Below are 26,246 nucleotides of genomic sequence, written 5' to 3' on the forward strand. Positions count from 1 at the left end.
CTCAGTTTAACATCTCATTAAAAGGGCAACACCCTCAGGATTGTATCACACCCTATACTGCATTGCAATGTCAGTAATCCAATCACTTGGAGTGGGAACAGAGCCCATAGTCTTCTGGTCTTCTAACAACAAAGTTAAGTTTGCTACCTGTTGCACCACTGACAGTTGCATCAAGCTGAACCTTCTGAATGCATAGAGTGACATTGTTCTTTTTCTTTGGTTTGGGTCAATGGACATTTTGCAACACTGTAAACTCTGGATGTTTCTGGGTTTTGGCTGACTTGACAATCCCGGACACTGTATAATTATGATTGACCATTAGGTTGTGGGCAACTATCTGTAAAGTTGCCACATAACACATTATTTAACCACTTCACCTACATCTCTCAATTTGGTTTCATTGAGACAACAATACTAGTCATAGGTAGCTTTGTATTATTTGCTGACCGCTATTGTTAAATGCTTAATTCAACCTCAGTCCACAAACCAAAGTCATACGTTTTCTGTAATGTGGCAAACTAAAGATTCAGCTGGACTGAAGAGATGTTTATGAATGCCCCTACAACAGTTTATTTATTTATTTGTATTGGATAGAGCACTGATCTCTATGGACCTTTTTCAGGCTCAGCCCAGGAGCAGTGCCTGGTTAAGTGACTTTATCAGAGTCACACAGGCAATGGAAGCTGTGGGAATCAAACTTTGCACCACTGGACCACAGGGAAAAAACTCGTTAACAGCTCCTTAATCCTCTAAGCAACTGCCAGACGTTCTGTGCTAGCTTAATGACACAAAACTAATGCCTATACTCCCAGTCACAACACAAACTTTCTCTCACATTTAATTTCTCCATGTGATTACGGTTTCAGATGTTCTGGTAGCAATGGGCCTCAATCCTATTCCTAAATCATTGTTTAGTTAAATTCATTAGATTATTATTGCTTCAGTGTTTAATTTGTTTGTTTGTGTCTTTTGGCTTTTCCCGGTTAGGGGTTGCTACAGCGGAACTCCGGTCCGCTAATGATTAGCAGTAGAGTTTTACGTGCTGGCTTGCTGTGCCTAATGCACAACCTTCAATGAAGGAATGCCCGTTCACGCATGTTGGCACACAGAAGACGCTCTGACTGAGAATCGAACGGGCAACGTCTAACTGTGAGGCGACAACGCTACCGCAGCACCACCGCAGTGTTCTGCTTCAGTGTTTAATATTTGTCTGAAATACTGCCCCAAACTCCTGCAACAAAGCAAGAATTGCTTCCTTCTGTAATTCATATGGTGTTACCAGTAATGTCAGCCTGTTTAAGCATGCCTGAAAGTTATTTTTATTAGCCTAAATGCTCCAAGGACAGCTGGAACTATGTGACCTTCTCAAGTGTGTCACTGCTCTGATTTCTGATTGCATGGCCTAATATTTTATAACTTGCTCTTGTCAGTGTAGAAGACAATGTAGTCACTTGGCCTGTCTAGCTTGGTTATTAATATTTGTTCTTTCTTTTGTCAATTTCATTAATTAATGTTTGTCCTTTCTTCCATCCACACAGTACCAGGCTTCCTCACTTTTATTTTAACAGCTGACATTGGACTATGGTACATATGATAATATGATATAATTTTCATAATTATTTGTATAATTTCTTTTAAGACATTATGATATTTACAGTTTCCAGTGTATCAGACCAGGGATGTGGTCAGTGAATTATTTTTTGGGCTCACAAACTTGCTGCACCCCCCCCCAACTTAATGTGTGTAACATGTTCAACTGTTCAGTCAAAAATATTAGAAATATTTAGATTTGCAATTCTCTCTGTAAGTAAGGTGTATGCATGTTGCTACAGTCATTAATTTAGATTGTTATAATATGGCCTGATACAGCCCCAACATACCCCTCAGCCTCTTAGTGCAAGAAATCTGGACAAAGCCTGACAAATGGGGGGACAAAGGCCACAAATAAGGACAGATTTTAAATACTGCTCTTATAAATTTAGAAAGTTAAAGAAGTAGCAGGGTTTGTGCTACCATACTTTTCCTGAGGTATTTGAAGTCTGAAACTCAAATGTATGTCATTATTTGGTGACTTTTCAGTACTCATTATTCCAGTGATTTGCCAGAAAAGCAAAAATGAGGAACAGACCAAAATATGAGGCAAAATCTGGACAGTTGAGCGTATGTGCCCCAATGTTTGTACTGGTGTTCAAAAAATGTACCCTGCACTGCAGAGTACAAAGAGTAAGCCTGGCAACACCTTTCCATTAGACTTTCCAGATTATTGCGTCTTTCAACTAGGGTTGCCACCTTTTCAGATGGCCAAAGTGGGACAGTTGTGGTACAAACATCAGATTTTGTAGGGCAAAAGATTCCCATCGCCAGTACAAAGGACAGAAATTCACTTTTTTTGCCTAAATAAAAGCTTATTCTTGTAACATTCTAGTTGCTTATTCTGCTTCTTATAATATTTAGGTGTTTCAGATACAGAATAACTGTGTTATGCAAGTATTACGTAAAATATAGGAAATATTTTTGTCCTAAAATCTCAGGATATTTGCCATTTTTTCAATTTTTATGCAGGACACAACATCCCAAAGAGGGACTGTCCCTCGCAAAGTGCGACAGGTGGGTGGTAACCTTACTTTCGACGTCAAAGTACTATCTAGTAAACTTCTTTCGATTGACTCATTCCAAGCAACATTTGAAATATAACTACTGTTTATCACTTTGTGTACTTAAATTTTGGCATCCAAATACCCACTATGGTATTCAGAGCCAAGTAATTACACTGTCGCCTTATCAAACTTTCACAGATTTAATTTAAATATAAAATTCGCTATTATTTTATTTATTTACACACACACACACACACACACACACACACATTATTACGGTGGGTGGGTGTACTCCATCCTTTTCTTGGGTTGACTTGACATTAAAGAACTGGACGCAGCAAAATACATCGCTATTATGAATGATATGTAACATTTCCAGATGCGTAGCTTTTTGGTTTCTACGTACCTGAAACTAGTAAGGCGGGTGGGCAGTGCCCTTCGCATAGGGCGTGACTAGTGCTGGGACTGTGGGCGGGGCCCTTAGATAGGGGATTGACTGCTGCTTGGACGGGAGCTGTCCCGGTGACAAGAGAGAAAGTGCTTTAGAATAGCTTGATCCCAGGGGTCTACGTCCTACCCTAGTGCTAGCATACATGCAGTTATAGGTTCGAGCCTTCTTCCCGCTGCACATGTAGCTTCTCGAGTTCCACTAGTCGATTCCTTTAGCATTTGATACTTGGCTTAGGTGTAACGGTTCTGTGCCCGCAAGATGGGTTCAGCGCTTCTTTTACCCCTGAGTGAGAGATTTAACTTCCCTGTTGCACAGGTAAGTGTCATCTTGATCTTAATTTGGGGATGTGTATTTTAATTCAAGTGATATAGCGTTTGTATTACACCGTCTGAAACGTACCAGCTGTGTCCTTACACAGTTTCTATTACTATAGTTTATGGGTTTATGCAAGCGCTGAGATGAGGGCGTGGGGGCGAGTTTCCCAACTTGTTCGTGCACCTTCATTATGAAAGGGGAAATTCAATGTTGAGTTGCAGCCACTTTTACATCTTTTAATATATTTCCATAGTGTTTTACACCGGCTGGAGCAGAAGCTTGAGTACCTTGTACCAGAACAGTTAGCAGTTTAGCCAGCGTAGAAGTAAAGAAGCAAAACAGGCATCCTTATGTATTGCAATGGTAGGCAACTTTGAAGTTGTCAGCTGTCCGAGCGTGATCCGTACTGCAGAAATTAGATGATTGGAATTAATATATCTAATTCAGTTCAGGGCGTTGAACGGAAATACATCAGCGGGACCCAAGCCTATACATGACGCTAAAACCAGAATGGATTATTATTGTATTTATTTATTTGCAGTTTGTTTTGGATTAGAGAATTAAGACTCATGGGACTGAGGTGAATCTGACACTAGTGCAAGAACCACCACCAATCTGAAGTTTGTCATGTGTGCAAACGAGTTCTGCCTCTTGGTTGCTTTTTGCGTGGCACTCAGCAATGCTGATGTTTGAGCTGTTTGTGAGTTCAGAGGTTCTAAATTCGAAAATTGTTTGACCGGCTTCCTTCATAATACATGTCACACCCTTTTACTTAGCATACCTAACCTCAGTCCTTCTAGGGAATTTGTTGCATGTGGTGAAACAGGTTTATCTTTACAGACTGGTGATGTGACTGCTGCAGAGATTAAGCCGTCATTGCTGAGATGGAGAGGTGTGGACCTAAAATTACGTACATAAATAAGGGCTTTCCCCTGAATGACTGGGGACACTTGTGGCTTGTGGGAGGAGTAGGAGGAAGCTTTATGACCCTTGGAGATACAGTCTTCTGTTTACTGTTACTAAAAAAAAAAACAAACAAAAAAAAAACGAGACATTCTTGGTGCACTGTGTATGACTCTGACACTTAGCAGACTAACTGAAATGCATAATGAAATATTTGCTGTAATAAAGTGCAAATAAGTAAATATATTCAATGAGTGAAAGTGAAATTACATAGTATGTTACAGTGTGAAGTCAGAGAATAAAGCAAATCTAGACAATCAAGTTAGTTCAGAAAGTTAGCACATACAGATTAGGCTGTGTAGGGTATGGCTGACATCACACATTTTTCAACCCCATATCCACATGGCCATCTAGCCTCTTTACTCCATACCTCTCATCTGTCCCTTTTTTCAAGTACATCCCCTATTTTTGACTCAAATTTTAACTTTGTCCCACTTAATCTCTCCTAAAACATGTGACTTTTGGAGAAAAGGTGGTGAATTACACTTAAATAATGACAATAATTAGAGTTATAGATTGTGTTTACTTCAGAAAATGTATATTAGTTCACATTCTCTTATCCTGTCAATATCTCAAGTTAATAGAACTAATATTTTAAAAGTGTCCCAGATTGTCCCTGATTCTTTCTGGATTTGTCCCTGATTCTGTTGAGATTTGTTTATGATTTGTTGAGAGGTATGCCCTCACGGGTATTCTTCCTTTCCTATTCAGTGCAGCATTGTGTATCGTATCAGAGGTGTGTGTGTGTTTGTGTTTCTCCTTGTCTTTGTCTGTGCATGCACGTGTCTGAGTGTGTGCAGATGTATGTGACTGCATTTGTGTGTATATATGTGTGTGTTTGTACTTCTGTGCACAAACACCATGCACATGTGCGTGTGAGGAATTTGAGAGGTGTTATTCTGTCACTAATGGGAAGGGGGAGGACCTAATCAGTAGCTGTAACATCTTTCCAGAGAACTGAGAGGAAGCAATTGATTGCTAGCTGGTCATGATATATGGTCACTTAGGATTTTTCAGCGTACTTACTGTCCTCACCTGTTGTGAGTTTGGGCTGTAGAATATGATGAGTGCTGTGCTAGTCTTTATGGTTGCTATCTTTCTCTAATTCCATTTACATATCTGAGCTGCCTGTTTCTGTGCAATGCTTTCCCAAGGTTCCTTCATTCTAGAAATCTCTTCTCTTAACTTCTGTTACGAGTCATTCCCAGTGTGATAGTTTCCTCCCATCCCTCCTCCATGGGGTGTTTGAGGCAGTGTGAGATGTTTACATTCACCTCACTCTATCAATTTGAGGCTTAGTGTTTGCTGTAACTTCTCTCCATACCACTAGCCCACCACTGTCACAAGGACTCTTCCTTTGCGGTAGCTAGATTTAGGCTGTAGAATGGCCTGCCAAATGATTTCAGAGAAGTCACAAGCAAGCAGTCATTTCTTTCACAATTAAAATCTGACTTTCAGTTATACTTGAAGTATGACTGTTTGTGTCTTTCGGCTTTTCCCAGTTAGGGGTCGCCTCAGTGGAACTCCGGTCCGCTAATGATTGGCAGTTGATTTTTACGTACCAGCGGCGGTTTGTCAAGTCTAACGCACAACCTTCAATGAAGGTACGCCCATTCACGCATGTCTCCACGCAGAAGACGCTCTAGCTGAGAATCAAACCAGAAAGCGTCTTACTGTGAGGTGACAACGCTACCGCAGCACCACCACCGTGGGATAGTTACTTAATTTGCAAGTCTGTTTTTCTTTCATTTACCTTTTCTCTTTCTCTGTCTGTATTTTCTTTAAACATAACATGACCACATGTACTGTTCTGCTTACTGTATTAATATTACAATGTGTAAATCCAACCATCTAAACCTCCTATTTCTCATTTTTGCACATGGGTCGGGGTGTCACATCAACAGTGCCAATCATCTAGAACCAAAACGTATTTTAGTGACATTTATTGTTTCAGTGTGTTGTATTTTTGAACTTAATCGTTATGACAGTATATTAGTTCATGAGTTGTATGGTTTTGTAAGTGGAACCTTTTCCCATCAAGATCTGTGCTGAAAATGGATTCATTTCGGCTAGAATTTTTTCTCTGAAACAATGGGTAGGTAGATAGACCAACAGACAGGCAGACAGATGTACAGATAATGTTCAGACAAAGCTTACTGGCATCATAGTCAGGGCTCCATCATTTTAAGCTACAGTGATCAACTAAATGTAGCACTCCTGTGCTATGGAAAGGACTTCTTGGAATATAAAAAAAAAAAATCAAAGATGATCTCTGGTGCTTGGGTCCCTAGGCATGTGGGTCACTGCTACATAGTAAGTAGTTATATAACTGAAAAGCAGCACAGAATGTTTGAGAGGGGAGTGCAGAATAACCAGTGTCCTTTGCTTCTTAGAATGTTTGTCTACTTAAACTGAAGTTAACTTTTCTGGTCACTGTCTCTTCATGTTTTAGAATTCCAGTGATTCTCTGTCAGGGTTTTCTGTAAAATGAGTCTGTCCTTTGATAGTCACATTGCCACAGTAGTCAGGAAGTCCTTCTACGTGGCACACCAAATCATAAAAAGGTTCTCATCCAGGAAAAAAAGAGGTAATTGTTCCCCTCTACTCGACATTCATTAGACCCATTATAGAGTACAACACCCTTTTTGGAATGTAACTCACAAGAAATCTGCAGCAGCTGGAAAGGCCACAGAAGTAGCTCACAAAGAGGATTACTGGCCTCAAACAGATAGATTCTAGAAGTTTGTTAACCAAACCATTCATCCTGCTTCTGTGCCCCTTACTGTCTCATCCCTTTAACATCAACACAGAAACAGTCCAAGCAGCGTAACACGGAAACAGTACCACAAGGAAAATCCAAAAACACTGCAAGTACAGAGTCACCAGGAGTCGTACATGTAAAAAACGTTATTAAATACAATCAGTAAAACACCTCCGGTTAAGCGCTTTCATCCATATAACACTGGACTTCATCAGAACAACAATATAACTCATTTAATTCCTTAAATACTACTTTTGACGCCAACTTTACGTGAACAATATTACCATTTCATTTAAAGATATACCCAATTCATTAAAAACGAATATGCAACAAAATATATTCTATCTTCCCTAGTTCATAAATACCATCAATGTAATCACTGTGTATAAAAACATGTTTTAAAATGTTAATAAGTTATGTGAAAGATAAAATAATAAATATATATACATACATACTGAATAATGTCTCAAAAGTTTTAAAACATGCAGCTCAATAAATAGTTACTTTAGCTCACTTTTCCCTGTGAACAATTGTCACTAACAAAGATTGTATTTGTTACCAAAACAATAAGCCCTAAGTTGTAAAGTGGGCTTAATGGTAATGTAATCATTCAAACCGGGCTCATTTGATGTGTCCGTTAATAGCTGCCATTTCATTTCTCTCTGCCCAAAAATTGCCTTAAAATTCCCTTCTCTGGTTCCTATAGTAACTTGTTCTACTATGGAAAATTTAAATGTATGCACATCAAAGTGTCTGTCTATATGTCTGTATAAGGCATTACTTTTATCTTTACGCCTTATACAGTAAAGATGGTCATAAATTCTTTTTTTAAACATTCTCTCTGTTTTCCCTATGTAGAAGCATGAACATACCATACACTTAGCTAAATAAATTATATTTTTAGAGTTGCAGTTCCCATATTAAAATGTAATCTTAGATTTATTAACATTGTCTAATGTAACTCCTTCTACCTCCCAAATAGAATTACATTGACTGCAACTTCCACACTTTTTAGTGTAATTATTCCGCTTTTTTGTGCTCCTACATGTGTTACCTCTTTCAAACATAGACTTCAAATTACACCCCGTCTTGTAAACGAATATGGGATGGTCTCCTACAATATCACTGACACCTTTATCAGCCTTAAAGACATTCTAATTTTTATTAAGAATTTTTTAAATATTTCTAGCTTGGGAATTATACTCCAATATACAAGCTATTTTAAAATCTACCTCACTATTGGAGTAACCATCCTTGTTATTCTTAAAATCAATTCCCAAAACAGGTGGATATTTCTGTCCCCATTCACTTATTACTTAATCGCTAATCTCCTTCAACATGTCTTTAGGATAACCCCTGGAAATAAAAAGGGATGTAATGAAATCTATCTCTTCTAACATTTTATGATAACTAGTTGTCATCCTTACCGCTCTTATACACTGTCCTTTAAATATATTTCTCAACATTTTCCTGGGTGATTACTAGTAAATTCCAAATAACTGCTGGAAAATGTGTTCTTCCTATAGATACGTGAGGAAAAAACTTTCGAGGTACCAGAAATGTAGGTATCTAAGTATGCTATACCTTCAATATTCATAGAATGAGTGGATTTCAAAAAACTACTGGTATTGTTCAAATAAGCCACAAACTCATCAATTTTGTCACTTGGACCATCCCACAAAATAAAAATATTGTCCAAAAATTTATTATAATGCTTAATGTATTGGAAATATTGACACTGAAAGAAGAAAGAAGATTCCCAAACTAACATAACCAGATTAGCGTAAATGGGGGCACAAGTGGCCCCCATAGCCACCCCCTGGTTTGTCGATAATGTTCTCCTTCAAAAAAATGTAATTGTGATCAAGTACTATAGACATTAATTCTAAGGTCAAACTAGTCTGAGCCCATTTCATATCTGAATGCTGCCAAATACTATTACAAAATGCTTCCAATCCAAGTGTTTTTGGGATACACGAGAACAAATCAATTACATCAATAGTAATGTATATTAATCCTTCTTTCCATAAATCAGGAGTCAATTTACTTAAAAAGACCCAAGAGTCTTTTATTAAATGTGGGATTTTGTATACATGTGTTTTAACCACAGGTCAATGGTTTTACCCAAAGGAAAAGTCTTAGAGCGACTACCCGAAACAGTTGGACGGAATGGTAGGTCCACTATCCTTTTGTGAACTTTTGGAATTCCTACAATTGTAGCTATTACTGGATACTCCACTATTAAAAAATTATATAGGTCACTGGATATTCTATTGTCTAATAGATACTCCTCGAGATACATGTCAATTCGTCTGTATCCTATGTTAATTTCGTTTACAGACACTGTCTCGTAATTACCAGAATTATGTAAAATTTTGAACATTTTATTAATATAATCCATATTATCACAAAGCACAACACCCCCTGCCATATCCGACTTCATAATTCAAACGTTAGAATCAGTTCAAACTTGTTCTAAAGATTTAATTTCTTCCTCGGATAAATTATGGACACATTTTCTGTATCTCAGTCTATTTTGTAACTTATAAAATATCCTTCATTATCAAATTCTCATATAAGGCTACGTTAGGATGACTGGGTGGAATGTAAGTGCTTTTTTTTCTTCAAACCTTCATTACAACTAACTATGGTTTTATTCTGAAATGTAAGAGCCAAATTAATTTTCCTCAAAAACAATTTGATCTCTGTTAAACAGTCTACGACCCAAAATTTTCCATTAGGTATATATTTAATTCCTTTAGAAAACAATTTAAAATGATTGCTATTTAAAACCATACTAGTATAGTTGTAAATGTTAAAGTTGTCCAAACTAAACACAAATCCATCAGAGGTCTTAATAATAGATTCTTTCAAATGACTAGTATGGGCTAATATCTCATGCCCTCTTTCCAATTGTGGCCTGTGTTCTGTTTCTTTTCCCAAGATTGACTGTACCATTTCCATCTCCTGTCTTTCTGACATCCCATTTTGGGTTCCCAATGTTCCCGGTCCCTGTGAAAATGTGAATTCCTGTAGTTGATTTGTCCTCCATTGTGATACCTGTTACCATTATCTCTGTCATCCTCTTTCCCCTCATCCTTATACCCCATCTTTTCTTCTTCCCTCCATGGATAAACTGTATTACTTTTATAATGTTCCAAATCCCTCTTAAGCTTTTTATATTTTTTAGAATAAATGTCCTCTGCTTTCTTATCAGCCATAGTATACTGTTTACATTACAATTTTTTCCATTGAGTCAATAATAAATCACTAACAATTCTATTGTTTAAAATCTCAACTTTGTTCATTAAAATACACAGCTTCTCATCATTTTTCTTTATCAGAAGCTTCATAAAATCAAAACCAAACTGATTAAATAGGCTGTTAAATTCATTGCAATTAATATCGTTCAACGTTACTCCCATGGGCACTTTAAAAAATCTTAGCCCCATAGGAACAACTTTACACGTCAAACATTTATTTAAATATGCATTATCTGTTTGCACAACTTTAATGGCACTAAGTTTTTTGCCAAATGCATGTATTAAGTCTTTTAGAGTTCCATTCGTTGGTACCTCACTGTTCACTTTATTATTCGTGTGTCCATTAACGCTATTGACGTTAAAATTATATCCTTCATAGTTCTTTAAAAAAGTGTCTAAATTGTTCAAGTTCTGTTTAGTTGCCACATTATCATTTTGATTACAGCTAACGCTGGCTTTAAAGCTAGAATTATGTTTGACAGTACCTGTGTTTGAAGAATTAACCATATTTACTTTGTTGGTTATGGCTGAATAAGTTCTCCCAGCCATGTTTCATTTCGGTTTGGTGCCCACACAATGATATTCATCATCCAGGTAGTTCAAAGAAAAATCAAATGTGAAATCTTTATCCATATTGCTGGCTGCTGAAGCCCCTAGCAAATCGTCAGTTCCTTGGGCTGTAGGTGAACTGTTACCTACAACCTGACCGTAAGGTAGGTCAAACTCCAATATACTTCCTGCTGAATAGTTGCATGGTGATGGAATAGGTATATCACGCTGTCCAATATTGGTAACAACTTCACGAGATGAGCAAATTCCCCCTTCAATGTAGAAACCTCCAAATAAAGTTTCTGCAATTCTTCACGTTGTATGGGGGAATTGTGAATGGATGCTTCCCTTGTAGACTCCATAACATCAACACAGAAACAGTCCAAGCAGTGTAACACAGCAATAGTACCACAAGAAAAATCCAAAAACACTGCAGGTACAGAGTCACCAGGAGTCGTACGTGTAAAAGACTTTATTAAATACAATCTAAGCAGTAAAACACCTCTGGTTAAGCACTTTCATCCATATAACACTGGACTTCATCAGAACAACAATATAACTCATTTAATTCCTTAAATACTAGTTTTGGTGCCAACTTTACTTGAACAATATTACTATTTCATTTAAAGATATACCCAATTCATTAAAAACAAATACGCAACAAAATATATTATATCTTCCCTAGTTCATAAATTCCATCAATGTAATCAGTGTGTATAAAAAACATGTTTTAAAATGTTAATAAGTTATGTAAAAGATAAAATAATAAATATATATACATACCGAACAATGTCTCAAAAGTTTTAAAACATGCAGCTCAATAAATAGTTACTTTAGCTCACTTTTCCCTGTGAACAATTGTCACTATTAGAGATTGTATTTGTTACCAAAACACTAAGCCCTAAGTTGTAAAGTGGGCTTAATGGTAATGTAATCATTCAAACCGGGCTCATTTGATGTGTCCGTTAATAGCTGCCATTTCATTTCTCTCTGCCCAAGAATTGCCTTAAAATTCCCTCCTATGGTTCCTATAGTAACTTGTTCTACTATGGAAAATTTAAATGTATGCACATCACCGTGTCTGTCTATATGTCTGTATAAGGCGTTACTTTTATCTTTATGCCTTATACAGTAAAGATGGTCATAAATTCTTTTTTTTAAACATTCTCTCTGTTTTCCCTATGTAGAAGCATGAACATACCATACACTTAGCTAAATAAATGATATTTTTAGAGTTGCAGTTCCCATATTGAAATGTAATCTTAGATTTATTAACATTGTCTAATGTAACTCCTTCTACCTTCCAAATAGAATTTACACATAATTCTAGCTTTAAAGCCAAAGTTAGCTGTTATCAAAATGATAATGTAGCAACTAAACAGAACTTGAACAATTTAGACACTTTTTTAAAGAACTATGAAGGATATAATTTTAATGTCAATAGCGTTAATGGACATACGAATAATAAAGTGAACAGTGAGGTACCAACGAATGGAACAAAAGACTTAATACATGCATTTGGCAAAAAACTTAGTGCCATTAAAGTTGTGCAAACAGATAATACATATTTAAATAAATGTTTGACGTGTAAAGTTGTTCCTATGGGGCTAAGATTTTTTAAAGTGCCCATGGGAGTAATGTTGAACGATATTAATTGCAATGAATTTAACACCCTATTTAATCAGTTTAGTTTTGATTTTATGAAGCTTCTGATAAAGAAAAATGATGAGAAGCTGTGTATTTTAATGAACAAAGTTGAGATTTTAAACAATAGAATTGTTAGTGATTTATTATTGACTCAATGGAAAAAATTGTATTGTAAACAGTATACTATGGCTGATAAGAAAGCAGACAACATTTATTCTAAAAAATGTAAAAAGCTTAGGAGGGATTTGGAACATTATAAAAGTAATACAGTTTATCCATGGAGGGAAGAAGAAAAGATGGGGTATAAAGATGAGGGGAAAGAGGGTGACAGAGATAATGGTAACAGGTATCACAATGGAGGACAAATCAACTACAGGAATTCACATTTTCACAGGGACTGAGAACAATGGGGACCCAAAATGGGATGGCAGAAAGACAGGAGATGGAAATGGTACAGTCAATCTTGGGAAACAGAACACAGGCCACAATTGGAAAAGGGGCACGAGGTATTAGCCCATACTGGTCATTTGAAAGAATTTATTATTAAGACCTGTGACAGAATTGTGTTTAGTCTGGACAATTTTAACCTCTACAACTATACTAGTATGGTTTTAAATAACAATCATTTTAAATTGTTTTCTAAAGGTATGAAATATATACCTAATGGAAAATTTTGGGTCGTAGACTGTTTAACAGAGATCAAATTGTTTTTGAGGAAAATTAATTTGGCTCTTACATTTCAGAATAAAACCATAGTTAGTTGTAATGAAGGTTTGAAGAAAAAAAGTACTTACATTCCAGCCAATCATCCTAACATAGCCTTATATGAGAAATTGGTAACAAGGGATATTTATGTTACAAAATGGACTGAGATACCGAAAATTTGTCCATAATTTATCAGAGGAAGAAATTAAATCTTTAGAACAAGTTTGAACTGATTCTAACAATCGAATTATGAAGCCGGATAAGGGAGGGGGTGTTGTGCTTTGTGATAATATGGATTATATTAATAAAATGTTCAAAATTTTACATGATTCTGGTAATTATGAGACAGTGTCTGTAAACAAAATTAACATAGGATACAGGTGAATTGACATGTATCTCGAGGAGTATCTATTAGACAATAGAATATCCAGTGACCTATATAATTTTTTAAGAGTAGATTATCCAGTAATAGCTACAATTGTAGGTATTCCAAAAGTTCACAAAAGTATAGTGGACCCACCATTCCGTCCAACTGTTTTGGGTAGTCGCTCTAAGAATTTTCCTTTTGGTAAAACCATTGACCTGTGGTTAAAACACATATATACAAAAATCCCACATTTAATAAAAGACTCCTGGGTCTTTTTAAGTAAATTGACTCCTGATTTATGGAAAGAAGGATTAATATACATTACCACTGATGTAATTGATTTGTTCTCATTTATCCCAAAAACACTTGGATTGGAAACATTTTGTAATAGTATTAGGCAGTGTTCAGATATGAAATGGGATCCAACTAGTTTGACCTTAGAATTAATGTCTATAGTACTAGATCACAATTAAATTTTTTTTGAAGGAGAACATTATCGACAAACCAGGGGTTGGCTATGGGGGCCACTTGTGCCCCCATTTACGCTAACCTGGTTATGTTAGTTTGGGAATCTTCTTTCCTCTTTCAGTGTCAATATTTCCAATACATTAAGCATTATAATAGATTTTTGGACAATATTTTTATTTTGTGGGATGGTCCAAGTGACAAAATTGATGAGTTTGTGGCTTATTTGAACAATACCAGTAGTTTTTTGAAATTCACCCATTCTTGGAATATTGAAGGTATAGCATATTTAGATACCTACATTTCTAGTACCCCGATCATTTTTTCCTCACGTATCTATAGGAAGAATACATTTTCCAACAGTTATTTGGAATTTACTAGTAATTACCCCAGGAAAATGTTGAGAAATATATTTAAAGGACAGTCTATAAGAGTGGTAAGGATGACATCTAGTTACCATAAAATGTTAGAGGAGATAGATTTCATTACATCCCTTTTTATTTCCAGGGGTTATCCTAAAGACATGTTAAAGGAGATTAGCGATTATGTAATAAGTGAATGGGGACAGAAATATCCACCTGTTTTGGGAACTGATTTTAAGAATAACAAGGATGGTTACTCCAATAGTGAGGTAGATTTTAAAATAGCTTGTATATTGGAGTATAATTCCCAAGCTAGAAATATTTAAAAAATTCTTAATAAAAATTGGAATGTCTTTAAGGCTGATAAAGGTGTCAGTGATATTGTAGGAGACCATCCCATATTCATTTACAAGATGGGGTGTAATTTGAAGTCTATGTTTGAAAGAGGTAACACATGTAGGAGCACAAAAAAGCGGAATAATTACAAAAGTGTGGAAGTTGCAGTCAATGTAATTCTATTTGGGAGGTAGAAGGAGTTACATTAGACAATGTTAATAAATCTAAGATTACATTTCAATATGGGAACTGCAACTCTAAAAATATAATTTATTTAGCTAAGTGTATGGTATGTTCATGCTTCTACATAGGGAAAACAGAGAGAATGTTTTAAAAAATAGTTTATGACCATCTTTACTGTATAAGGCGTAAAGATAAAAGTAACGCCTTATACAGACATATAGACAGACACGGTGATGTGCATACATTTAAATTTTCCATAGTAGAACAAGTTACTATAGGAACCAGAGGAGGGAATTTTAAGGCAATTCTTCGGCAGAGACAAATGAAATGGCAGCTATTAATGCACACATCAAATGAGCCCAGTTTGAATGATTACATTACCATTAAGCCCACTTTACAACTTAGGGCTTAGTGTTTTGGTAACAAATACAATCTTTGATAGTGACAATTGTTCACAGGGAAAAGTGAGCTAAAGTAACTATTTATTGAGCTGCATGTTTTAAAACTTTTGAGACATTGTTCAGTATGTATATATATATTTTTATTTTATCTTTTACATAGCTTATTAACATTTTAAAACATGTTTTTTATACACAGTGATTACATTGATGGTATTTATGAACTAGGGAAGATAGAATATATTTTGTTGCGTATTAGTTTTTAATGAATTGAGTATATCTTTAATTGAAATGGTAATATTGTTCATGTAAAGTTGGCACCAAAAGTGGTATTTAAGGAATTAAATGAGTTATATTGTTGTTCTGATGAAGTCCAGTGTTATATGGATGAAAGCGCTTAACCAGAGGTGTTTTACTGCTTGGATTGTATTTAATAAAGTCTTTTACACGTACGACTCCTGGTGACTCTGTACCTGCAGCGTTTTTGAATTTTCCTTGTGGTACTGTTTCATCCCTTTATTACTCTGCTAGCCTTCATCAATAACGTGTCCATTATCTCAATATCCCAGTCTTATTATGGCTTCTAGAGCTGTGTACTGCATTACAGCTCTGTTGTCACTAGTGACATGTATAATGCCATCATTATCTCCCTGTCATGGGAGTCAGTCACTTATAGTATTTGTCCTACTCATTGCCTTTTACACTGCTTCCTAGAACTATCTTCTGAATATGGTACAGACATGTATCAGTTCCTTTTCAGCTTTATTTTTTGACTCCTTGTCTGTGGAGCTTGTGTCCTTCTCATGAATTATAAAGTTTTAGATGCAGCACCTTATACTTTTCCTTCATTAACACTTTGCTGATATTTATTAGGCTTGTCTCTTATTCTCCCTAAATCTGTTTTCAGACTGATGCCACTCCATCCTTGAATTCCCTAATTTATTATCATCCATACAGAGATCTCCCCTGCTGTACATCCCTAATGTGGTATTAGCGCCATATACATTAAGCAGTGTAGGATTCACTATAGTTGCCTGTGGAACAGTAATTCCTTGGGCAATACCCTGTTCACAACCACAGTTTGACTCCCTTCTCTCAAAACACTTCAACATCCTTCTTTCATGTCTGAAACCCACTCCTGCCCCCTTAGGTTTCTTAACAGTTTCTTATGTGGCCAACAACCCTATGGGCAGGGGTGAAGATAGGATTTATCCAAGTACAACTAGCAGCTTAAAGCCAGTCAATACAATTAAATCAAATATAATTTTCTGGAGGAGGGGGTGCAAAACCCTTCAAACCTGTGCAAAAGCCATGTCCTCTATACTTGTTACTTAAAATTATCAGCTCCAGAGTCACTCCACCTTGGGGGAGAGAAGAAAGAAAACTTTAAAGTGATTTCACCATCTGCATTGTTTTGGGTTACAATGTTATTTTTGGTTGCTAGGCTTCTATCTACTATCTGTTGGCTAAGTAATGTGCTATCAGAATGAAGTACATCTATCATTTACCTTAGAAGACTTTTAATTGACTAAGTAGCACTATAATATGCATCCATCACTCTGGAAACACTTATCTTTTTGAATGTGTCACATCTACCCTTTTATTTTTATTGATGCGTTTTAAATATAGACCATTCATTGCTTTTATATTAGGCAAACTTTTTGCCTAGCTACACCCTTGCATGTTGAAATAAAGATAACAATACAGTTTCAGTGTAGTTTTATAATGCAGGACTGTGATTAGGTCACTTCTCTTGAAAACTATAGAGACAACATAATAGGAAACACCTTGCATAATTTTCATGGTTTATCGCAGTAATAAATTAGCTACTGTTCAGAAGGCTTGATGTGTACACTTCTATGTCACTAGTGAAAGCAGTCTCTTTTCCTTTTCTAGCATATTTAATAATGGTTAAAACATTTCATCATTAGGTTGAAAAAACCTTCATTTTTGCTTAAACTTCTCCTTTTCTTTTATAAGTTAATTTCCTAATGATGAAATGTTTTAACCAACGTGGAATGTGTATTTTTAAGCACTTTGACTTAGTGCTTTTTAAATTCATACATCTTTATTTTAATTGGATAATTGATGTTATAATTGGGGTTTTAGGCGGGAACTTTATGTATAAAATGTAAGTGAGAGCATTGTTATGTTGTTCTGATGAAGTCCAGATGTACCTGGATGAAAGCGCTTAACATTTGCTGGTTTTATACAATAAAAAGAGAGCTGTGGTTGGACTTTGCCTGGATTATATTTTTTCTGCTGGACCCAGTTGAATTTTGTATCAGGTTGTTGTAATCCAGGAATTTTTCTATCACAGGTGTTGAACAGTGGTTCTATCTGTCTGAATTGGTGGTAGCTGAAGAGGATGTTAAAGATTCCATGACACATATCAGAAGAAAATCAGCGGAGCATTTTTACTGAGTTCGAAAAAAAGACAATACAACTTACAGGGAGTTATGACTGAGTGATCAACCATAACCAGTTTGTTAATGTCTTTGAAAAATGGATTTTCAAGAAATTTACCTCTCAAACTTTGAGTGAATTTCCTGAATCCATTTCAGGAGCATATTAACATATAGTTGTATTTGAACACCTGATCTTAATTCTTTGTGCTACAACTTAAAGAAAAAAAAATGTTTACAAATGCAAAGTTGTTGTTGTTGTTTGTCGTTCGGCTTTTCCCGGTTAGGGGTCGCCACAGTGGAACTCCGGTCTGCTAATGATTGGCAGTTGGTTTTTATGGTGTCGAGTTGCCAGCCCGACACCCAACCTTCAACGAAGGCACGCCCATTCAAAGCATGTCTTTCGAACGTCCACTCGACCACGGGGAGGACATGCAGACACCACACAGAAGGCACTCCCAACCCAAGCCGAGAATTGAACGGGAGAACCTCACAAATGTAAAGTGTTTTACAAAATTTAAACCTGCAACACAATTAGCACTGTAATACAGATAGTGGGCAGAAGCAAACTGTATCCATCCTAGATCAATAGATCAGTGAACATTTTTAAAAGCTTCTAGACACTTCACACAGTCACACTTTGTGTGTGTGTGTGTGTGTGTGTGTGTGTGTGTGTGTGTGTGTGTGTGTGTGTGTGTGTGTGTGTGTGTGTGTGTGTGTGTGTGTGTATGCGTGTGTGTGTGTGTGTGTGTGTGTGTGTGTGTGTGTGTGTGTGTGTGTGTGTGTGTGTGTGTGTGATAGCATGAACAGTTCAGATGCTGTTCTGTGGTGGCTGCCATTTATGCTGCATTGTGAGACCTGATTGCAACAGCTATCAAAGATGCATGACAAAGTTTGTTTTGCAATTTTCTGACATCAGAGAGGGGCATAATAAGCTTATGTTTTTGCTTGTTTGAGAGAATAATCTGCACACTCCATATACTACAGTACTATTCCTAATACTGCAGTATTTTAACATGCCCTGTATTACATAAAATCTTGAATGTCTTGGCGTATATAACTTTGGCATTAGTTACACTTGTTACATGATAATCATGTGCACCTTAGAATATGGCATCAACTATATTTTCCAAATTGTGTACAGCCAATGAGGCAGCTTCTAGTTTTCTTATCTTTTATTACCTACATATCAATAATAACTCAGTAGTAAGTTCAGGAAATTCAAAAATTCCAAACATTTTTTATACTCCAGTTTCATAAGACCTCACACATTCATAATTTTTGCACATTCATAAAATGCACATTTCAGAGTTTCTAATTTTCCACACTTACATATCCATCATATCAGACTGCTATACATTAATTTTCCCTAAACTAGAAGTTTCTTATAAGCCAGTCTCCAGCAAATGCCATACAAGTGGGTAGCTTTACACAAAATATCAATTTTACACATATTGCATTCTTAATTTAAGGGGTTGGGTAATTGGTGTAATGGTTAAGATGTTTACCTCACAAGCATATTATTTTATTTGTCTTTACCTAACGCATTGATATTTAACTTTTACCACAACATATGTCTTCATTTTTGTACACAGTAGGTAATTTTAGCATATTCCCTTTCCACATATATTCTGTGCTGATAAATAATAGTCAGTATCCTTTTATATTTTATGTACTTTATCACAACACATCTTTAATTAAAAAAAATAAAAATTATATTAAAATGGTTGCATCATGTGTAAACCTCCATTACATTTTTTATTCAGATACAACATCTCCCATTGATCCTAGTGTCCTGACCAGATTTCCCCTATTTGCATAAATACTGCACCAGTTCTGCACTAAAAATAGGTTGTGAGCATGGTATTATAACGCTAGTCACCAAAGGTAAATACATGCTGAAGAAATACTGAATTGTGGCATGCCCTTTGCATATAAATATGAAGGTGTTTTGGGGAAAATAGCATAAATGCAAGTTTTGAGACAAAAGAGTCTGCTTCTGCAAAGAGGTCACAAGGAGGCCAGTCCCTAGCAGAGTCCATCAAGGCATTTTGCTGGGTTGCTGCATTTTGGCATCTATGTCTCTGAAGTCAAGGGCAGCATTAAGGACCTCTGGTTGACCAAGTTTGCAGACAGTTACAAACAGCGTGCTTTCATAGATCCCCCCAAAGACACACATATCCTTAAAGAAGGCTTGACACAGACTAATAACTGGTGCCAGAGCCACAGTTTAAAACTCAGTGACAGGAAATGCATAATAGAATCCTTTGGGAAGAAGGCTATTTCTGATAACTACCATGCCTCTAAGAATAGACCCACTGGTCAGGGACTTACGAATGCATATAGACAGTAACCTGGCCTTTGACCATCATGTGTCTACGGTAGTAAGGAAATCATTCTATGTTGCATAACTTATAAGCAAGGGTGTGGCATCTAGGTCCAAGGATGTCATTGTCCTGCTGTACTTGTCCTTTATCAGACCAATCATTGAGTACAATGTCCCCTTCAGTATGCACCTGAGAAGGCATATGCAACAGGTGGAGTGTCCACAGAGGTTCCTCACAAAAAGAATACATGGTATAAACATCATGTCTTACATGGACTGCATCAAAGACCTATGTATTTAGTCTTGTACAGACTTCTGAGAGTTGAGCTATGTCTGGCCTAGAAATGGACCTGTTGCACATCTGCAAAAAAAGAACATCTGAATTACCCAATCTAGGGATATGAATCTTGTCTGTAACATAAATAGGACATGTTCTAGGAACAGGAATTTGTATCTGAGTCTACCCCTTGTTTTTGGGACAGACTTCCTGTCTATGTGAAGCATAGCTCATCCCTAACCCAATTCAAGCATAACTTGGACCAGCGGTTGGGAAACTGGATATTTACCCCTGGTCTGGCAACTATGTCTCTTGTAGACAGAGGCAGCTTGTAAATGCTTGACCATACTTCTCAACTGTCCAGATTTTAAGAGAATGTCCAGATTTTTGCCAATATGTTTTGTTCTGTACCTCATAAAATTTGTGGTTTTCTGGCACATCACTGAGGACTGAAGTCACTAAATAATCATACATTTTGTTTCAGACTTCATATCCTTCAGAAATTGCTTGTTAACACAAGTCCTGTTATTTTAGCAACTATATAAGTTTAAAACCAAAATAAAAAAAAAATGCCAGCAGAGATGCCACATACAGACAATTTATAAAAATAAGCACTTTTGTACCCCATTATTGTCGGGGATGTCATCAGATTAAAATACACTGCAACTTCTCACAGGACTTAAATAGTTAATTCATCGAGTGAAAAAACAACACCAATTACATTATTAATATTACAGGGTTCTTATCATGTTGCTGAACTTTTAAAAGTTTGAACGTCATATGCTCTACACCATATGATCAAACTTTTAAAAGTTCAAACATTTTAACGGAGATCCCCATACAGTGTGGCAATGGAAGTTTTCCATTGTCTGCACTGTAGTGCAATCTCGGAGTTGGTATATTTAAAGAGCGGGGGGTGGGGGGTGCAGGGGGGGCTTGCCCCCCTTTTTAAGCTTTCAAGTAGTTTTTTTTTTTTTATTTTCAAACCTTTACGAATTCGAACATATGGTCTTGACCATATGGTGTTCAAACTTTTAAAAGTTCAATTATTTGATACAGAAACCTATTACAAAGGTGAAATAATTTAAAGTAAAATGTAAATGCATAGGTATATATATATACATATAAATTGAATATCACAGTCTATCTTAACCTAAAAATTTAACACTTTAATAATATTTTTAATAAATGATTCAATCAAATAAATATAAGTAGTACAAAAAATGAAACACAAAAAAAAAAGATCAAATTCATGGCTGTCAACTCCAGTACTCCCTTTACACTCATTCTATCATTAAGACCTGGTGAATGTGTTGCATTAAGTCTTATTTTTCAGATTAACTCTCTGGGCTCTATTTGTCCATTCCAATTACTACCCACCCCACACTAGGTATTGCGATTTTTTCCAACATAAAGAACAAATCTTCTTAAAATTACTGCATACAGTAATGTATGTCCATATAATGTATTGCCAACATCCTTTTGGCTTAATGGCGTACTGGTGTTCATAAATTCTAGATCTCAATTCTCTTTCCATTTTCTCAATGTAGAAACCATTGCATGACATACAAAATGTGATGTAAACTATCCCTTTTGTCGTACAATTACATCTGGCATTATTCTTAATTGTCCTAGGATAACAATTTAAAATAACATGGGATCCCTCATATATATACCTACACTGGGAACAAGCACCACATTTTATCTTACCATATCTACTATTGCTACTGCAAATACTCTCAATTATGTCTTTTACATTTTGTCCTCTCTTATACACAAAATTTATTCTCCTTCATAACATTCCCCATGTTAAATGATTCAACTGCTACCTTCCAATTTTAGTTGATCGATTCCTTAACTTTATTTCCATGATTGCTATATGCTAGAACCATAGCCTGGTCATAACCTAGACATGCAGAATCTAATGTGTTCCCATCTATCCTATATGTCTTCCTTAAAACTTGGGCAAACTTCATTTTCCTACCTTCCAAGGCAATGTTAAACATGTCCTCTATAAGTCGTTTGTGATAGGCTCTATCCAAAAGCAGTCCCTTAAGCATTTCTGTATTAAACACACAATTGTCTGATGTAAGCCTAGATAATCTCACAAACTGTCCTTTCACCAAATTCCTCTTTTGTCAATAAGGGTGAAAACTAGAAAAGTGCAAGTATGAATTAGAAAATGTAGGCTTACGATATAAAACTGACTCAAAATGTCAATAAGTAGAATTCTTATAAACAGTAATATCTAAATAATCAGTACTGTCAAAATTATAACTATGTGTGAAATTTAAAAAAGTCATGGTCCTACTGAGACATTCCATAAATTCATGAAGCAACATAATGCCCCCTGCCCAAAATAATATATCATTTAAAAATCTAAGGTATAAAGACATATGACTCCAATAATCAGATTTCATTTAGGGGAGAGGCAGATCATGCCTCCTGAACCTGATCGACTTCTTTGAGGCAGTCACCAAAGCCGTAGATGAGGGTAAGGTGGTACACACAGCCTATCTTGACCTTGCCAAGGCTTTTGACACCATCCCCCATTCTGGAATTATAGCTAAACTTACTAAACAAGGTATAAATCCCTACGTCACAAGATGGGTTGCCAACTGGCTCACTGACAGAACTCACACTGCAAAAGTTGCAGACTCCAAATCTGACCTCAAAGCAGTGACAAGTGGAGTACCACAGGGCTTCGTCCTGGGACCTCTCTTGTTTGGTATTTACTTCTCCGAAGTACAAGCTAACACAGAAGGCCTCTGGCTAAAGAAGTTTGCAGATGACTGCAAACTAGGAGCCATAGTCAAGTCCCCAAATGATGTGGACATCCTACAGAAGGGCCTCGCTGAGACAGATGCCTGGTGTCAGAGCCGTGGCCTCAAGCCCAATGTCAAAAAGTGCAGTGTCATCCCCTTTGGTAAAAACTCTGTACCAAAGAACTACCACATAGGCAGCAATCTACTTAACACCGAATGTGTGATAAGGGACCTTGGGACCCAGGTGGACAGTAGTCTCTCCTTTGATAGTCACATCACCACAGTAGTCAGGAAGTCCTTTTACATGCCACACCACTTCATAAAAGGGTTCTCATCCAGGAAAAAAGAGGTCATTGTTCCCCTCTACTCGACACTCTTTAGACCCATTATAGAGTACAATGCCCCTTTTGGAATGTACCTCACAAGACATCTGCAGCAGCTGGAAAGGCCACAGAAGTACCTCACAAAGAGGATTACTGGCCTCAAACAAATGCCCTATACTGACCGCCTCAAAAAACTCCAGCTTTACTCCGTAGCATATTGCTTAGTCCAAGGTGATCTCTGCCTAACATATAAAACTATGTCAAACCCAGAGCTGTTGGACATGCTACACCTAAAGAAATCCCAATCCTTCCAAGCTACACACTATAGGGACCTAAACCTTGTCACCACAATAAACAGGACATGCTGGAGGGATAGATTTCTGTCCCAGAGACTTCCCATACTTTGAAACAGGCTACCCATCTATGTCAAGCAAAGTTCTTCATTAGCACTCTTCAAGAAAAATCTTGATGAGTGGATGGGAAATAGGAAATACACCCCGGGGAACACTTCTGTGTCTCTGCTCAACAGTGGCACAGGAAAATAACTTTCTTGGGTGGCGTAAGCCAGGGAAGCTTGTTGGCTAGGTTTACGTAGGCCTTTGGGCCGATAGGCTAGTACCTACCTATGAATCTATAGGTATGCTCCCAGTACCATAATGTTATATATGCAAACACTGGGGCTGATGCCACCCCAATTGCTACCCTTTTTGTTTGCTTATAATACTCAATATAAAAAAAACACATAATTATGCAACAACAGCACTTCACTAATTTCCACAATTATGTTGATTTCAGACTGGGACAAACCTGTTCCAATCACCAGCACTTCCTAAAATCTAATCCTTGTATTGTGGAATCACCAAAAACAAATCCTTTACATCGGTGGTGACCACAGTTATATCCTCCTCAAATTCAGTCCTAGTTAACAACTTAAAACAATGTCAGGAATACATCAAAATATATAATTTGTCATCAAAGAAAGACTTAAGCTTTAAATCAGCCCATTTAGCCATGGGCTCAGTGTTATAACACCTGGTAGAAACCACTGGTCTTAGCGGAGGATTAAGTACATCTTTATGAGTTTTGTGTATCCCAAAAATAGCAAGTATTTCTAGGTGGGAAACGGTTAAAAACTTTTGGACTTTAGTTGTAAAGCTATTCTCAAGAAATATATTATTGAAGTACATATTGATTTTATGATAGGCCATAAAAATCTCACTCTTACTAACCATTTCAAAAAATTCCTCATTATTAAGATATTCATACAACTTATACATGTAATCAACAGTGTTCATAATTACCCCACCACCGCCTTTGTCCTATTTCATGGCTATAATACTGTGGTCCTTGGGGATGGCATATAACAAGGCATTCTCCTGCTTAGTAAGACTAAAAAAAGTAATATTACCCCTTTCACTGTTCAGTTTCCTCAAGTCATATTCACATAATTTCTCAAATAAAACCAAAGGAGAAACCAATGGGGGATTATAGGCACTTCTCCTACAAAAATATTATCCACATAACTCCCTTTATCTAAAATCACAGATAGATTTAATTTCCTTGTAAACAACTTTAGTTAAAGTATAGTATTTACAATATCAAAGGATCTAACTGGAACAAAGGTGAAACTTCATTTAAAAATGTTAACTAAATCATCACTTATTGGAATATTACTATAATTAAAATTTTAAAACCATCACTATTACACACAACATCTAGTACCTCAGTTTCCCTTTCCCAATCCCTTTTGGTTTTCCCCTTCCGAAACTGTCAGCTCTGTTCCTGGTATGGAACTTGCTGGTTCTGATGAAAACCATTTGTTTCTTGAGCCATGAATCTCCTTTCCCTCTCCTTAGTGTGAGTGGTTGAGGCAAGTGAAGCACATCTGCTAGGGGAAGGCCAAAACATCAGCCTCCTGTTGTTCACTGTCATGACTCCTCCCCCGAAGCATAATGGAAAAATCTTTCCTATTGTGGGCCCCTATTCCACAATATTTTAGGCTTTGTCTAAATTTCTTGTACTAAGAGGCTGAGAGGTATGTGCTTGACCACCCATGCCTAAGCCTACTTATATTTTTTAAAATATCCTAAGGTAACAAAAATTGTCGGAAACATTTGGGAAGCATGGCTAGGCTTAAACAGCCCCCCCCCCCCCCGGGGTCACTGGACTACTAATTATCTACGAACCTGCGAACAGTGCAAATAGTAGAAGTGCATGATTTGTTTTTTCTTACTGTAATTGTAGTTTTATGTAATAAAATTAAAATAGGACTATCTTTAAAATGATGTTAATGAGTTTGTGGGGGTATGACATTTAAGGGAAACATTGTGTAGTAAATGGAAATATTTTTCTTACAAGTTTATTTGCAATAGAGTATGTCACTTTGTTAAACTTACAGAATTGTATTAAGATATGTTTTGGTTGAACTTTGAAAGTGAAATATTTAAATTCTGTCAATAAAGAATGACATGATTGAAAAATAAATCCTGAATAAAGTATGCTTTTCTTTTGAATCTGTTTCTGAAGAGTCTGTACTCTGCAAAATTACCAGCCTTCAGCCCTTCACCCATAAAATAGATAATATTTTTTAGCTGGCTGTGCTTTATCATGTCAGACTGGTATTATCTCAGCCTTTTTTTTGGGGGGGGGGTGAAGGGGCAATGACATCTCAGTGAAATAGGAGGCAGCATATCCTAGCAGTTAGTGACATGGCTGTAACCTGTTTGAAGGTGAGAACCATAAATAAAATGTTAATTTTCATAAACTGCAGCATAAACTGTACTCCTCC

At 36.5% G+C, this 26,246-nt stretch overlaps 1 protein-coding gene across 1 annotated transcript in view; it reads left to right on the forward strand.

Moving 5' to 3' along the window:
* The first annotated feature begins 3,105 nt into the window (after positions 1 to 3,105).
* Positions 3,106 to 26,246, forward strand: part of LOC122792232 (lysophospholipid acyltransferase 2-like) — a 751,818-nt gene continuing 728,677 nt past the window's right edge. Inside the window, exon 1 of the mRNA XM_044059980.1 lies at positions 3,106 to 3,363. Within this exon, the coding sequence (XP_043915915.1) occupies positions 3,307 to 3,363 (57 nt within the window). The 5' untranslated portion in view covers positions 3,106 to 3,306. The remainder of the gene's footprint in view (positions 3,364 to 26,246) is intronic.

This window comes from Protopterus annectens, chromosome 1.part2 (assembly GCF_019279795.1).
Source record: "Protopterus annectens isolate FY-2018-M chromosome 1.part2, PAN1.0, whole genome shotgun sequence".
Taxonomy (NCBI): domain Eukaryota; kingdom Metazoa; phylum Chordata; order Ceratodontiformes; family Protopteridae; genus Protopterus; species Protopterus annectens.